The 15,275-nt window shown below is 40.4% G+C and overlaps 1 protein-coding gene across 1 annotated transcript in view; it reads left to right on the top strand.

Moving 5' to 3' along the window:
- The window catches only part of LOC129698641 (nuclear envelope integral membrane protein 1a-like), a 35,203-nt gene extending 20,507 nt beyond the window's left edge, over positions 1-14,696 (top strand). Inside the window, exons 6-9 of the mRNA XM_055637770.1 lie at positions 3,325-3,427; positions 3,581-3,806; positions 7,715-7,885; positions 12,383-14,696. Coding sequence (XP_055493745.1) covers positions 3,325-3,427; positions 3,581-3,806; positions 7,715-7,885; positions 12,383-12,578 — 696 coding nt within the window. The 3' untranslated portion in view covers positions 12,579-14,696. The remainder of the gene's footprint in view (positions 1-3,324; positions 3,428-3,580; positions 3,807-7,714; positions 7,886-12,382) is intronic.
- The last annotated feature ends 579 nt before the right edge of the window (positions 14,697-15,275 follow it).

Here is a 15,275-nt window from a genome sequence, read left to right as displayed (position 1 = left end):
TTCAGAGTTCATCCAAAACCTTGGTCCAAATATGGGCGGAACAGTTGCGCAGCGGTAGAGTTGGTGCCTTACAGCGCCGGAGACCCAGCTTCGATCCTGACTACGGATGCTGTCAGCACAGAATTTCTCCGTTCTCCCCATGACCTGCGTGGGTTTTCTCCAGGATCTCTGGTTTACTCCCACAATCCTAAGACGTACAGGCTTGCAAGTTAATTGGCTTAGTATAATTGTAAATTGTCCCTAGTGTGTGTTGGATAGTGTTAGTGTGCGGGGATCGCTGGTCGGCGCGGACCCGGTGGGCCAAAGGGCCTGTTTCCGCGCTGTATTTCTAAACGAATCTAAACTAAACTAAACATGGACCAAAGAGCAGAGTTCAGGTGAATGACTGCTCTTAACACAAAGGCAGAAAGTGGATCCCTGGTTAAATTGAACTTAATTAGCATCAAAGGGAAAACACCTTGCACAAAGGAAGATGGTTGTGGTTGCTGGTGGTCAATCATATGACCATCAGGGCATTACCTTCAAGTTGAATGCTTTTCATTCAACAACTCCAAGACTCGGAGAGACCTAGCAGGCCAGATTGTTGGAACTGTGCATGCATGAAAAGTATTTTAAAGAAGGTCGATTAGACTGGTACCTACAATGGCAGAAAGACACAAAATGCTGGAGTAACTCAGAGGGACAGGCAGCATCTCTGGAGAGAAGGAATGGGTGATGTTTGGGGTCGAGACTGAAGAAGGGTGTGATGGCAAGAGTACAATGCAGAGATGAGCATCCAGCCATGAAAAGGAACACAGTACAGTTACATGCTCAAGGGCTGATATGTGGCTAAAGTACAGAACTCCTTGTCTTAGAGACAAGAGGCCTTCTACTAATGATAGACACAAAATGCTGGAGTAACTGAGCGGGCCAGGCAGCATCTCTAGAAAAAGGGAATAGGTAACGTTTCAAGTCGAGATGCTTCTTCTCGACCCAAAACGTCACCCATTCCTTCTCTCCAGAGATGCTGCTTGTCCCGCTGAGTTACTCCAGCATTTTGTGCCTATCTTTGGTTTAAACCTGCATTTGCAGTTCCTTCCGACACCTACAATGGCAGGTTGTCTTCTGGGAAATGTTTGTTTCTGGGCCAGATTTATATCTGCTGGAGTTTAATAGAATGAGAAGGGATTCAAATTAAATGCAAAAGATATTGAGAGGTATCAAAGAGTGGATGTGGAGGCAATGATTAATCTTTGGGACACTTAGGAAGTAGAGATCACTTTAAAAAAAAAATCTACCTCGCCCTCCAACTCCCACCCTCTCCCTCCCTCTCTGTCTCTCTCATTTGATTTCCAAACCTCTTTTAGGGACAGTCACAGGAGAATGTGATGGATATGTGGGTGGTGAGCAAAGTAATGTTGAATGTGTTCAACGATTAATACACTGAAAAAAAATCGAGTATTTTAATTTGTTTTTGTGTGCAGATCTGTTGAGCATAAAGGAACTGAAATTGCCCATTAGCCTCTCAACCTCTTTTGCCATTCAGCGAGTTCAAGGTTCATTTACTTCTCTTACTCTGTACCCGTACAAATTTAATAGCTTTAGTTCTATGCTTGTTCCATTATTAGTGTTAAAAGCTCATTTTGGTCACAGCCCCATATTCCCAGTTCCCCTTGTATGAAACACTGCTATCTGATGTTGATCAGGAACAACTGATCTCTTGTTTTGAGGTTATAAGCATTGCTTTTGGCCTCACCAATAACCAGCTTACTTAATATAAAGGAGGATTATTATCTGTTGGTATGTTGAAATGTGGGGAATGTTGCTATGTGTGGATGTGAGGAACTACAGATGCTAGAGATGCTGGTTTAAAATTAAAGGCACAAGTGCTGGAGTAAATGATGGGGGTCAGGTAGCATCTCTGGCGAACATCAATAGGTGATGATTCGGGTCAGGAACCTCCTTCAGACTCAATCAGGCTGAAGATGGATCCCGACCTGAAATACTGCCTAAAGCATGGTCTCCAGAGATGCTGCCTGACCCGCTGAGTTACAGCAGCACTTTGTCTTTTCTTCATTTGTCGTGTCTTTGTTCAAATGAGACAAAGCAGAAAACACAGTAGCAAAAATAGCCATTGTCCCATTGCAGCACCTGTATGATTTTGTTTGATCACCAGTGGAGATTTAAAAATAAAATCTCAGTAATTTGAGGACCATGCAGGATGTGTAAATGTATCTTACAGCAAAGATTTATATATCTGAATCATTTCTGTGAATCAATATATTTTATTTAATCGCAGTCTGATTAGTAATTTTTGCCTCTAATCAATCAGTTTGATGATTTATGTAACTGAACAACCATGAGGTTAAAACCTTCCTATTGAAATGTTAAATGAACATTTGATGCCAGTTTACAATAGGTAATTTCATATAGACAACGTCGTCTGAGACCAAAAGGAGATTGACATAGTTCGCGAAGTCTAAAGAACCAAAAAAAAAAGATTTATTAAAGGCAAAAATATTTCAAAGCACACTTAAATGAACCAGAAAATCGCCTTTGCTAGGGTTTTGACTTTGAATATTTTGTATGCAAACACTTTCCTGTAAAGCATGGTGGTATTGAAGGTGCTATTTCCTTGCAGTGTTATCTGCTTTATCATCTGGTGTTTTCATGAAATTAAAATGTAATTGACGGGGAAATGCTCATCCTTGGTTATAAAAGATCCCAATCTCGCAGTTTTGGTCATAATTTTAAGAAATTGTTTATTCAAGCAAAATGTCATAAATATATCATAGACTACATACCTGCATGTAATTGAAGCTGTAACTCTGACTTTTTATTTCATGTGGACCATAATCTGTGTCTATTTGCAACCTCTTTGTTTTCATTTCTTTAAATGTGCATTTTCTTGATGTTTAGCTATTGTAGGAATTTTCCGGTAAAGGTATTTGAGAAATTAAGGTATTGGGAGGAGAGGGATGCTTAAAGAAAAATACAAGGCCAGATTTCAGGGAGGTGGAAGCCTAGACATGCATAACAAAGAGGGTGAGCGAATCTGAGGGAAAGTGAGAGGATGAGAGCAACTTATTGAATCCACAGCATTCTCATGTTTTGAAAATAATTTTGGAATTCTTTAATTTGTGCTTAATTTTTAAGTGGATATTAGCAATAATTAATGTCATGTCAAATTGGTTTATTTCTAATCCTGCCTGACTTACCCTATGTGTAAAGGCATAAAGAACATGCACATGAGGTGAAGATACAAAAGGGGACATAGTAACACATCAGCTGTTCCTTTCCTGTAAATGTCAACCATTTAATATAATATTATTGTTTTTTTTGTAGACCAGGACATTCTTCTTTCTAATGGCTGGAAGTGGTTCAGTCTCATTGCTCGCAATTTATTTAAGTGTTTTAAACTTATCGCTATATCGGAAATTCTTTGTTGGTAAGCCAAATTATGTTATTCTTGATTATTGTCGATCAACCATTAATTAGTATTGGTGCTAATTGTGACATATTTCATGTTTATATCAGGTCAAACACTTAGATGCAAGTTTGTCAATGTCTCATTTATTTCCCTCTTTTACCTCCAAAACAGGTTATATTTTTATACTTGGTTGCATTAGCTATATTATATGCTATAAGCACGGGCCATTGTCAGATGAACTGAGCATAAATCTGCTCACATGGACTTTACAGCTGATATCATTGCTGATGATATACCGTGGTGTGACATTCAGTCAATGTGCTTACACTGTGATAGTTATTCTCCTATGCGCAAACAACATCCACCATCCAGTTAACTTGATCTGCTACATTTACAGGTGAGTATTTGACTTTATTGCATAAGAAATATTGCAAATGAGTTAGTTCTAACATTAGAAAACTCAAGATAGATGCATAAAGCTGGAGTAACTCAGTGGGACAGGCAGCATCTCTGGAGAAAAAGAATGGGTGATGTTTCGGGTCGAGACTCTTCTTCAGAAACTCAATACGTTATTCCTGAATATTCTTTTGGGATTTTATGTTTGTTATTTATATTGCCAGACGATACTTTCGTATTTTTTCCCTTTTCCATAATTTATTCTGCAGTTCTATAAGAACTAACATTTTCATGGGGAAGTAATTGAAAAAGAGATATTATTAGGGTATGTTAATCATGACGCCATGTTTATACATTCATATTTTGTAAACCAAACTGTCCTTAAAATCAGGCTTCCAAGTTTAATTTTTAACCAGCCGAAATGAGCTATTTTTTATTCAAGATATATCCAGTGTAGAAACAGTTGTAATGCCCAGAGAAATCCCAGAACATGGAAGGACACAAAGTGCTGGAGTAACTTAGCAGGTCAGGCACCATCTATAGAGCTTCCATGTTCTCCAGAGACGCTGCCTGCTCCGCTGAGTTACTGCAGCACTTTGTGTCCTATTGTGTAAACCAGCATCTGCAGTTCCTTGCTTCTACCCAGAACATGGAGGTGAGTTTTCAAACAAATTTGATGCTTGCATGATTGTACTGGAATGCTCCTGTATAAGTTTGTGATTTAAAGATGTGAAGAAGCTTAATCACCAATTAAATTATTTTGAATTACAATCTATTCTAGTAACAATAAACAAATTACAACCAATTTGGGCAGAGCAAGCTCTGCAAAACAGCCAGGAGGTTACAATAATATTATGTGACAATCAAATGGTTTGAGGTTGAACCGAGAGACACAAAATGCTGGAGTAACTCAGCGGGACAGGCAGCATCTCTGGAGAGAAGGAATGGGTGACGTTTTGGGTTGAGACCCTTCGTCAGGCTGATGTCAGTGGAGAGGGAGATACATAGAGAAGGAAGTGTAAGCTGTGAAAACAGAACAAGGCATCGAGATCAAGAAACATGTAGAATAGATTATTGTTAGCTGGGAGAAGGTAACAACAAAGCAAACGGGTAAACTGTAGTCGACAGTAGGACTGGACAGAGAGGGATGGAGTGGGAGGGATGGAGAGAGAGGGAAAGCAAGGGTTACTTTAAGTTAGAGAAATCAATATTAATACCGCTTGGGTTTAAGCTGCTCAAGCGAAATATGAGGTGCTGTTCCTCTAATTTGGGCTGGGCCTCACTCTGACAACGGAGGAGGCCCAGGACAGAAAGGTCAGTGTGGGAATGGAAGGGGAGTTTAAGTGTTTAGCAACCAGGCGAGCAGGTGGGTTTAGGCGGACTGACGGAGGTGTGCAGCAAAATGATCGCCGAAGCTGCGCTTGGTCTTGCAAATATATAGGGGTCGACACCTGGAACAGCGGATACAGCAGATGAGGATGGAAGAGGTGCAAGTGAATCTCTACCTCACCTGGAAAGACGGTCAGGGACCTTGGACAGAGTCGAGGGGGGAGATTAAACATTTGTTATAATATTGAACATTATTTTCTCGCTCCACTTCAAAAGATTGTGTGGCATCCTTCACATCGGGCTGAAAAAGCAGATGAGGGTGCAAAAGGTTGACACATTGTTTGTATGAATGTAGAAATGTAGCTGGGCAGATAATATGTTGTTTGGAATGATTCAGGTTAATTTGTTTAGATTTACTGTTCTCAGGATTACTGTTGTCTTGAACTACCCATTTGAACTGCATCTCTACAAAGTGTATGGATGCTCGATAAATGTTTTTTTAATTAGTGCAGACTGACAGCACTAATGTTTTTTTTAATTAGTGCATCTGACAGCATCTCTGGAGAAGAGGAATGGGCAACGTTTCGGGTCGAAACCCTTCTTCAGACTGCTGCCTGTCCCGCTCAGTTACTTCCTTAAATTGTGTCTATCTACGGTGCTTTCACCTAACCCCATTTTGCCACCAACCCCTCGCCCAACAAATAAAATTGGTGAAAGAAATCCATGCCGAGTTTGCCTACACTGGTTTTTGTTAGGATGCTTTAAAACCAAAGCACAAACACAATTCATATTTTGTTGATGCCTAGTTGGCATCAAGGAAATTTAAGGCTTCTTCCTAGCTGGTTGCAATCCTGCTGCTTGCAGCCTGCACCTAAAGTTGACTTGTTTACATTTCTGTAAACCACCACAATGTTACTCAATACTCACACAAGACTGTAATAGAGGCAAACTATCAGCATCAACATTTCCTGCCTCTGTGTACATCACGCCACCAGTGGATGGCGTATGACCTGGAAACCAAGCCATGTAGAAATGAAACATCTCAATGCTTAGACTTGAACGATAACTTTGCTGAGCATTTGGTAAGGCACAGTGCTTTCAGAAAGCCTATGTACAAATATGTGTATCTGCACTACTTATTCCCGATGACTCATAATTCTGTGCTCTTCATAATGAAGTAAAATATATTGGTAACTTATGCACAATCTTGATGGAGGTTTATGATCTTAAACATCCTTGCATGTTTTGATTTATGAGATTTATATACTTTAAGTAAAAGCATTAATTGGTTAACTGGTTAAACTGCATTGAATGGTTTTGCCAAGAGACCACCCGGATAAAAGTTGAATATTTAGAGTAATTGGGACATATAGTATGGAAAAAGCCCTTTGGTCAGTCCATGACAACCATTAACTGTACACAATCCCATTGCATTATCCCCACATACTCATAATGTCCACCCAGTTTCTACCACTTAGCTACATACTGGAGGGAACTTACAACAGACAGTTAATCTTTAAACCTGCAAGTATTTGGGACCTGGGAGGAAACTAGAGTACTCGGGGGAGACCTATGCAGTCATAGGGAAAACCTGCAAACTCCATATAGATAGGACCCGAGATCAGGATTGAACCTGGTTCTCTGATACTGTGAGACAGTGACTCTACCAGCTATACAATTACACAATTGATTTAGTTGAGCATTTGTAACTACAGATGAGCCACTCGTTTTAAGTAATTTTAATCTTCTGCAACAAAATGAAGTTACTTTACAAGTTTTAACCTATATTCCTTATAACGAGGTTTGATAGTAGAGTGCAGTATTTCACATGTTTGTGTGATTGAAAGTAAGGTGATGTTAAAATATCCATTCCTTTAGTTTTGAATCTCGAATTTGATGCTCTGACCTATTTGATGACCTGCTTACCAAAGATTAAATACCAACATTTTGCAGAAGCATAAAGTTGGTGAAAGAAGCCAAAGCCACTGGCCAATTGACAGACACCACCAACATCACATCGATAACTGGTGTCAAGCGTAGAGCTCCAGCACGTGAGAGGGAATATTGTGAACAAGGCTGTCAGGTTAAGAAGATCCTTGGATACTAGCCTCCATTTATACCTCACGCTGCCTCGGCAAGTCCAGCAGCATAATCAAGGACGAGTCACACCCTGGCCACTTCCCCTTCTCCCCTCTCCTATCGGGCAAAAGGTGTAGAAGTGTGAAAACGCACACCTCCAGATTCAGGGACAGTTTCTTCCCAGCTGTTATCAGACAACTGAATCACCCTACCACAACCAGAAAGCAATGCTGAACTACTATCTACCTCATTGGTGATTCTCAGCCTATCTTTGATCAGACTTTGCTGGCTTTACCTTGTACTACATGTTATTCCCATATCATGTATTATCACACTATAAATTGCTCGTTTGTAATCACGTATTGTCTTTCCGCTGACTGGCAAGCACGTAACAAAAGCTTCTCACTGAACCTCGGTAGAAGTGACAATAAACTGAACTGAACATTAAAAACACAAAATTCATTGTGTACTTTACCTTCAATGCTTTGTTTTCAATTACAGAAATATTAAACAGTTTATTAAAAAGCCACAAATTTATTTCATTACTGAAGAGGAATACAGAGAACAGACTGAAATGGAGACTAAGAAGGCTCTTGAGGAACTTCGCCTCTGTTGTAGGAGTCAGGATTTTCCTACATGGGAAATGGTAGCAAAAATCAGCACCCCAAAAAGGTAAGTGGGGCAGTATCATTGCCAATGACCCTTACCCCATTACCACACAATATCCGTTGTTACATACTGTACAAACTGTGGTTACGGTTGTGATGTATTTTTAACCATGATGGGGGAAAGTATTGGGTAAATTATACATTCCAACAGACCTCAGGTTTATCTCTGAGCTCTGATGTTTTAATGCTATGCAGCTAAGCGGCCTCCAGCCTCTGTATTCTCTTGTTGGGGAAGAATGTATCTGAAACATTTACAATTACTCTGTGCACGTCTGTGTGTGTGTCTGTGTGTGCGTCTGTGTGTGCGCGTGTGTGTGCGCGTGTGTGTGCGCGTCTGTGTGTGCGCGTCTGTGTGTGTGTGTCAGTGTGAGAGCCTTTGTGTGTGCCTGTGTCTGTCGATGTCTGTCCATGTCTGTGTTGGTGATATTTACACTTGGGAATCTAAAACACTCGACCATCTCCACTAAAGCAGCATTGATACCGAATGGGCTGTATACACTAGGGCTGCTTTCTGATTAACTGATTGATTGATTGATTAATTTTGAAAAAGTGATTCATTATTGATTAATCACTTTGTCCCTTTTCAAATTAAAACTCATTCTTTCTTGGCTTGGGCATTTTGACTTGCTTTCCAGGGCAGCCATTTCTTGCTTCAATATCTTCAAAATGTTTTGCGGGTTTCAATATGACTCCATTGGCTTCGGCATCTTGACATTCTTTCTGGAGAGAATGGCATTGAGCTCTTCTGATTTACTCTGCTTCGCAGTGGGCTCAGATTGATCATTATCATCTTCACCATTGTCATCAAATAATTAATCGGCTTTGAGAACAGCAGCATGTAAACATCTCTTGCAATTTTGGCAAGATCATTTGTTGGTGGGTACGCAAGTCGGGGGTTCCAGGCAGAGTCCTAATCCATTGGATCAAACAAGTGCCTGAGAAGTTGTGAAATGCCTGGGTTTCTTCTCTGCTCAATCCTGGCACGATCAGCTTCATACAGTTTTCTGCTGATATCTCCAGTTTGCTGCTCCAGGTTGATCAGCACAAAATCAAATATTTTGTCAGCTATGACTAAGTTGCAGTCACCTTGTCCAAGGGCGAGGACGCTCATTTCAAACAAGTCCATACTTTCCGCTAACTCGGATGCCAATTGCAATTCAGTTTCAGATGGGAAAAGATGGCTGGATGAAAGCTCACTAGACACTGTTGGTATGACATCTTTCGTTTCCAAAACTGCATCAGCATAGCCAGCATTCAATTCCAATGTGCTTTGCAATCACGGATCAATGCAATTTCATTTCCTTTTTCATGTTTGACTAGATATTGCAGTAAATCATCTCTCATGGGTGATTTGTGGAAAAACGCAGTGATTTTATTTTTTGGATTTTTTCGAATCAATTCATCAATATTGTCGACAGGTTAAACATTTGCACCACGGATTGATCTTTAACCCACATGGAGTCATCAATGCCTTCGTTCTCATCATCGGAATCCTCAATCTTCTCTTGTTCATAGATGTTACCCTCTTCATTCTCATCTTCATCACCAGAAGCAGACATGTTATGTGGCCACTTGTACAACACATCAACCAACGGCTAAGTGAATGTCATGCGAATGACACAATCACTGGAAAATGCCTGAGTTTTGACCGGGCTTAATGACACTGGTGGTCATCCCGACTATATGGTTCTTCAGATCAATGTCAAAAGTTTCAAGTTAACCAATGATCAGTTTTAGTCCCAATCTTAGTTATTTGGTCCAAAACTGGTTATCTTTAAGTTTTTGCTTAGCTTTACTGGATAGACTGGCTGAAAAGTTACCAAACATGTATTTACAAAGCAATTAATTATTGTACCATCCTATTCTAGTACTAGCTCTAGAGAAGAGAAAGTTTAGAAATTTAATAGATTCATAGATAGAAACATAGAAAATAGGTGCAGGAGTAGGCCATTCGGCCCTTCGAGCCTGCACTGCCATTCAATATGATCATGGCTGATCATCCAACTCAGTATCCTGTACCTGCCTTCTCTCCATACCCCCTGATCCCTTTAGCCACAAGGGCCACATCTAACTCCCTCTTAAATATAGCCAATGAACTGGCCTCAACTACCTTCTGTGGCAGAGAGTTCCAGAGATCCACCACTCTGTGTGAAAATGCTTTTCTCATCTCGGTCCCAAAGGATTTCCCCTTTATCCTTAAACTGTGACCGCTTGTCCTGGACTTCCCCAACATCGGGAACAATCTTCCTGCATTTAGCCTGTCCAACCCCTTAAGAATTTTGTAAGTTTCTATAAGATCCCCCCTCAATCTCCTAAATTATAGCGAGTACAAGCCGAGTCTATCCAGTCTTTCTTCACATGAAAGTCCTGACAACCCAATCACTCGTGATTAAAAAATAATAATTAATCAGAGCAGCTTTAGTGTACCCCCCCACCCCCACCCCCAAGTTTCCAGAAGTCAATGACAAACTCCTTCATCTTGCTGACTTGAAGGGAGAGGTGTCCTGGTACCACATTACTAACCAATTCGAACATTACGGAATCAGTTTCAGGTTCATGATCTGCAGTGAACATGCTTTATTTCTATTTGTGTGATGTTTCTGTTCATAAATTAGGCACTATATTTAATTTCAGAATAACAGTTTCACAGATAAACAAAGCTATTGGTTTATCTGTGAAGCCCTTGGCTTATCCAAAGAACAAAAACAGATTTCATAATATAGAATTAAAAATATATATTTTGTTCTCAGACTCAGATTTTAAATCTAGTTAAGATTTTAAATTGTGCTCCTAAGTCCTGGCCTTCGATTACATTTTCTGTAAATTGTAATTTGAGGGGAAGTAAATTGGAAGTATTCATATATCTCGAACTAGACATTTCCTAAGGCTGTTGTATTTCCATTTGCTGTCGGAAGGCATTAAAGCTTATTCACTGCACATCATGAACCTGAAACTGATTCCGTAATGTTCGAAGTGTAGCCTATAATCATTTGAAATGGGAAGATAAGTAACTGGCTCACATATTGTGTAAATAAAACACATTTTCAGTGAAAGTGGTTTACAAAAGTGATCTACTATTGTTGCTGTTTAAGAGGGAACTGCAGATGCTGGAGAATCGAAGGTTACACAGAAAAGCTGGAGAAACTCAGCGGGTGCAGCAGCATCTATGGAGCGAAGGAAATAGGCAACGTTTCGGGCCGAAACCCTTCTTCAGACTGATCGGGGGTGGGGGTAGGTGGGGACAAGAAAGGGAAAAGGAGGAGTAGCCAGAAGGCTGGAGGGTGGGAGGAGACAGCAGGGGAGCTGAGGAAGGGGAGGAGACAGCAAGGACTAACAAAATTGGGAGAATTCGATGTTCATGCCCCGTTGCCTATTTCCTTCGCTCCATAGATGCTGCTGCACCCGCTGAGTTTCTCCAGCTTTTCTGTGTAACCTACTATTGTTGCTGGCCTGGTCACAGAATCTTAGTCCTAGTAATCCTAGTCAACAGGCTCTTCAGCCCAACTTGTGCACACCAACCAATATGTCCCATCTACACTATTTCAACCTGGCTGCGTTTGGCCCCCTATCCCTCTAAACCTGCCCAGTCCATGTACCTGTCTAAATGATTCTTAAACGTTGTGATAGTACCCGTCTCAACTGCCTCCTCCGGCAGCTCGTTCCATACACCCATCACTCTTTGTGTGAAAAAGTTGCCCCTCAGGTTCCCATTAAACCTTTTCCTGTACATCGTAAGCCTATGTTCTCTGGTTCTCGATTCCCCTACTCTGGGCAAGAGCGTGTGCGTGTGTGTGTGTGTGGGTGTGTGTGTGTGTGTGCCCGATCTATTCCTCTCATCATTTTGTACACCTCTATAAGATCAACCCGTATCCACCTTCTCTCCAAGAAATAGAGTCCTAGCCTGCTCAACCTCTCCCTGGAGCTCAGCCCATTGAGTCCTAACAACATCCTCGTAAATCTTCTATGCACCCTTTCCAGCTTGACAACATCTTTCCCATCACATGATGCCCAGGACTGAAAACAACACTCTAAATGTGCTCTCACCAACATCTTCTATAACTGCAACATGACCTCCCAACTTCTATACTCACCACAGTTGCTGATAAATTAGTGAATAGTAATCATGTAGAATACTGTTGGTATTTGGATGCAAACCTAGGTGAGGCACAGGGAAGGGCGGAGTGGGTGGGTGGGTGAGGGGGGGGTTGTAAGTAGCTTAGTTACCTTAATTGGAGCATTCAATGTTAATAACATTGGGTTGTAAGCTACCCAAGTGAAATATGAGATGCTATTCCTGCACTTTGCATGGTCCTATTTTGTCAGACCTACAATTTACTTGGGATGTGCTGGAATTGAATGGATGTATGCCTTGCTTCTATTCCTTGCCTGATTGAAAGCTAATTTGAAACTTCTGGCCCACTGGTCGGGGAATTCTCTTTCCCTGGATCCACTGGGGCTGGTGCGGACTTCTCTTCATTTTCTCCTTTATTCTAATTTCTAGACTAGCAGACTTTATCCTGGGAGCATCACATCTCACACACGAGGAGGTGTGGATGCATGACCAACATTATGGAATTGGGGGCTCTTTCTTGGAAGCCCAACTGTTTGCAGCAGAAGAGGAGAACGGCTCAGTCGTGCAGAACGGTGAGGTGATGGCTGTAGGCGATGGTCACGAAGTGGATGAGATTGCATATTAATTCTTGCTTCACTTGCTTCTGAATGGATTTTCTGAGTCATTCCAAACAGAGATTGACTAATGCACCAAATAAGTCCACATGGAATTATCTGGTCTGGTTATTTCTTACACGCGGATGCACAAAAATAGACTGAGACTACGGAGATGAGATGATCAGTGAATCTGTACGTGGTATATGGGTTTGAGTTTTCTTTTTGGAAAAATAATTTGCACTAATGCATGTGGTTCTGGTTAGCGCTGACCCTATTATTGAAGTAGCATTTTCTTTTTGTCAACCAGTGATTTAAGGGGAAAAAAAAATCCCAGCCCTTAGCCAGGTTGCAGACATTAATTTGTATGCTCAGGTGCCTCTCATATTTCTTCTTATTACGGTATGATTTGTGAATGTGTAATTCACCCAGTGGATTTCTCTTCTGTCCTATTGAAAGATAACTGGTTTGTCGCAAGTATCTAATCGAATTCTGAGGTCTTGAAGGCCCTGATTCTGGTCGCCACAGATGATGCTTCTGTGTCCATTACTTGTAGTGAAGATTAGCACTTCCAAAAGATTTCTGGTTGAAGGAAGAGCAATGTAAACGTGGCAGTCAGCAAGTCCCAGTGCTTATAGTCGCTCCCATTACAACACCCATCAGGGCAGTGGCTCTGCTTTGTTGCAGCGAGAGCCTCTGCTTTGAGCACAGACTTTGACAAAACAAGACCAGTGTTCTGCTACTCCTTTCACCAGCCTCCAGCTAGTTAATTGTAGGGCAGCCTTAATCGATTGGGTGCTATCAGCATTTCCATCAACCCTGCCCTGAGTTGGTGGGATAAATGGATTCTTGTCATAAATAATGTGATTGATATGTGCAAGCCATTTCAGCAATCATGAAATATGATCCAAGGACAACATATAATTGCATTATGAATATTGTTTCCTTCTCTGATCTCCTTAATTTTTTAAAGAAGAGATTAGAATTTGCAGGTTCCTTTTGGTATTTAAACATGAGGATTAGTCATGTATTTGTGCAGATATCTCAGATGCCCAAGATTACGTGAAGCACATTGTATTCCTGCTCTTTTAGTTCAGGGTAAATCAAAAGAATTTCCCCTCGAGAGAGAGAGAGAGAGAGAGAGTTGCCGGTACTTAGTCTGAATGGATTGAATTTTAAACCTAACTTGGAGTATTAAATTTGAATATTTGATTAATATCTGTTCAAGAAATTTCCAGATGTTCACAATTTTAAGATTCATTTCATTTGGACACCATTTTTATCTTGCGTTCCATTCAGATAACAATTTTTTGTCTTATTTTTATTATTTTAATAACAATACAATCAGGGTTAGATCAAGTTCTAAATCCCAGTGATTAAAGCTGTGCTAAAAAGGAATTTATTAGATGAAATTAATTTTCGACTAAATTATTAGAAAATTAAGTAAAGATTATGTTGTTTAAAGGTATTTTTGAATCTAGAACGGAATCAGAATAAGTGGTCAGCCATTTCGGACTGAGTTGAGAAATGTCTTAATACATAGGTAGGACAATGAAAAATTGGTGGTCAGCCTGATCGAGTTTTATCTTTATTTTAGAATCAAAATGTGTGCATAAAATGAAGTGGAATATCATCTGAAAATGTCTTGCACAATTATAATTCGAAAATTCAAAGTTAAATTCAAATTCCAGTTTGAAATGGCAGTCATTTATGTGCCTTGCTGCCATTTTACCCTCTTACTCTCAGAGAAATTATTTTGCACACAACATTGCGAAGTAAATGAACAGGAATACAATGTGCATTACATAATCTTTGGATTTGAGACATATTTTGAAAATCCAACATACACAATAAATTAAAATGCTTTGTTATTTAGCTTCACTCATAGGCAAGGACATAAGAATTAGGAATGGTCTCTATCTGGCTCTGCAAGCTGGCTCCACCATTCATCAAAACCATGGGTGAACATCTATTTCAGTTCCATTTTTCTGCAGTCCCATATCCCCATATCTTCAGAAATCTACCATTCTCTGATTGAATTCAATAACTGATAACTTCAGGGGTTGATATCCAAAGATTTGCCAACCTCCGTGTGAAGTAAGTCATCGTCCCTGTCCTAATCCCTGATTCCAGAATCTTCCAATGGGGGGGGGGGGGGGGGGGGGGGGGGAGTCTTTCTCCCTGTATCCAACCTGTTGAACAATGCAAGAACTGTCCTTTAAGTTTTAATGAGATTCTCTCTCATATTTTCGGCAGTATAGAATACAGGCTCCTATCTCCTCATATGGCAAATCTGCCAGCCAAGGAACTAATCTGGTGAATCTTCCTTGTGTTCCCTCTCTGCCATTCATATACATTTTAAGCTTAGGGACCAACACTATAGATGATACCTTGAAACTGTTTAATTTCAGTAAGACAAATTTACTTAAATACTCAAATCCTCTTGGTAATGAAGGCCAACAAACGATTTGCTTTTCCAATTGCTTGCTGTATCTGCATGTGTTCTCTCAATTGCCTGTGTTCCCATATCCCCTCGTACATTTCTCAATATTACCATTTCGAAATATTCTGTTCTTTTGTGCACTGATGTTAAAGCCCTGTTTTCCACACTGTATTTTGTAGCCAAGATATTGCCAACTCATTTAGTTTGTCCATATATTCTTCTCCAAACTCGCAATCACAACTAGTTTTATAATATCAGGAATTTTGGAAATATTACTTTTGATCCC

Source organism: Leucoraja erinacea, chromosome 7 (genome assembly GCF_028641065.1).
Source record: "Leucoraja erinacea ecotype New England chromosome 7, Leri_hhj_1, whole genome shotgun sequence".
Taxonomy (NCBI): domain Eukaryota; kingdom Metazoa; phylum Chordata; class Chondrichthyes; order Rajiformes; family Rajidae; genus Leucoraja; species Leucoraja erinaceus.
This window is presented reverse-complemented; position numbering and strand designations above follow the sequence as displayed.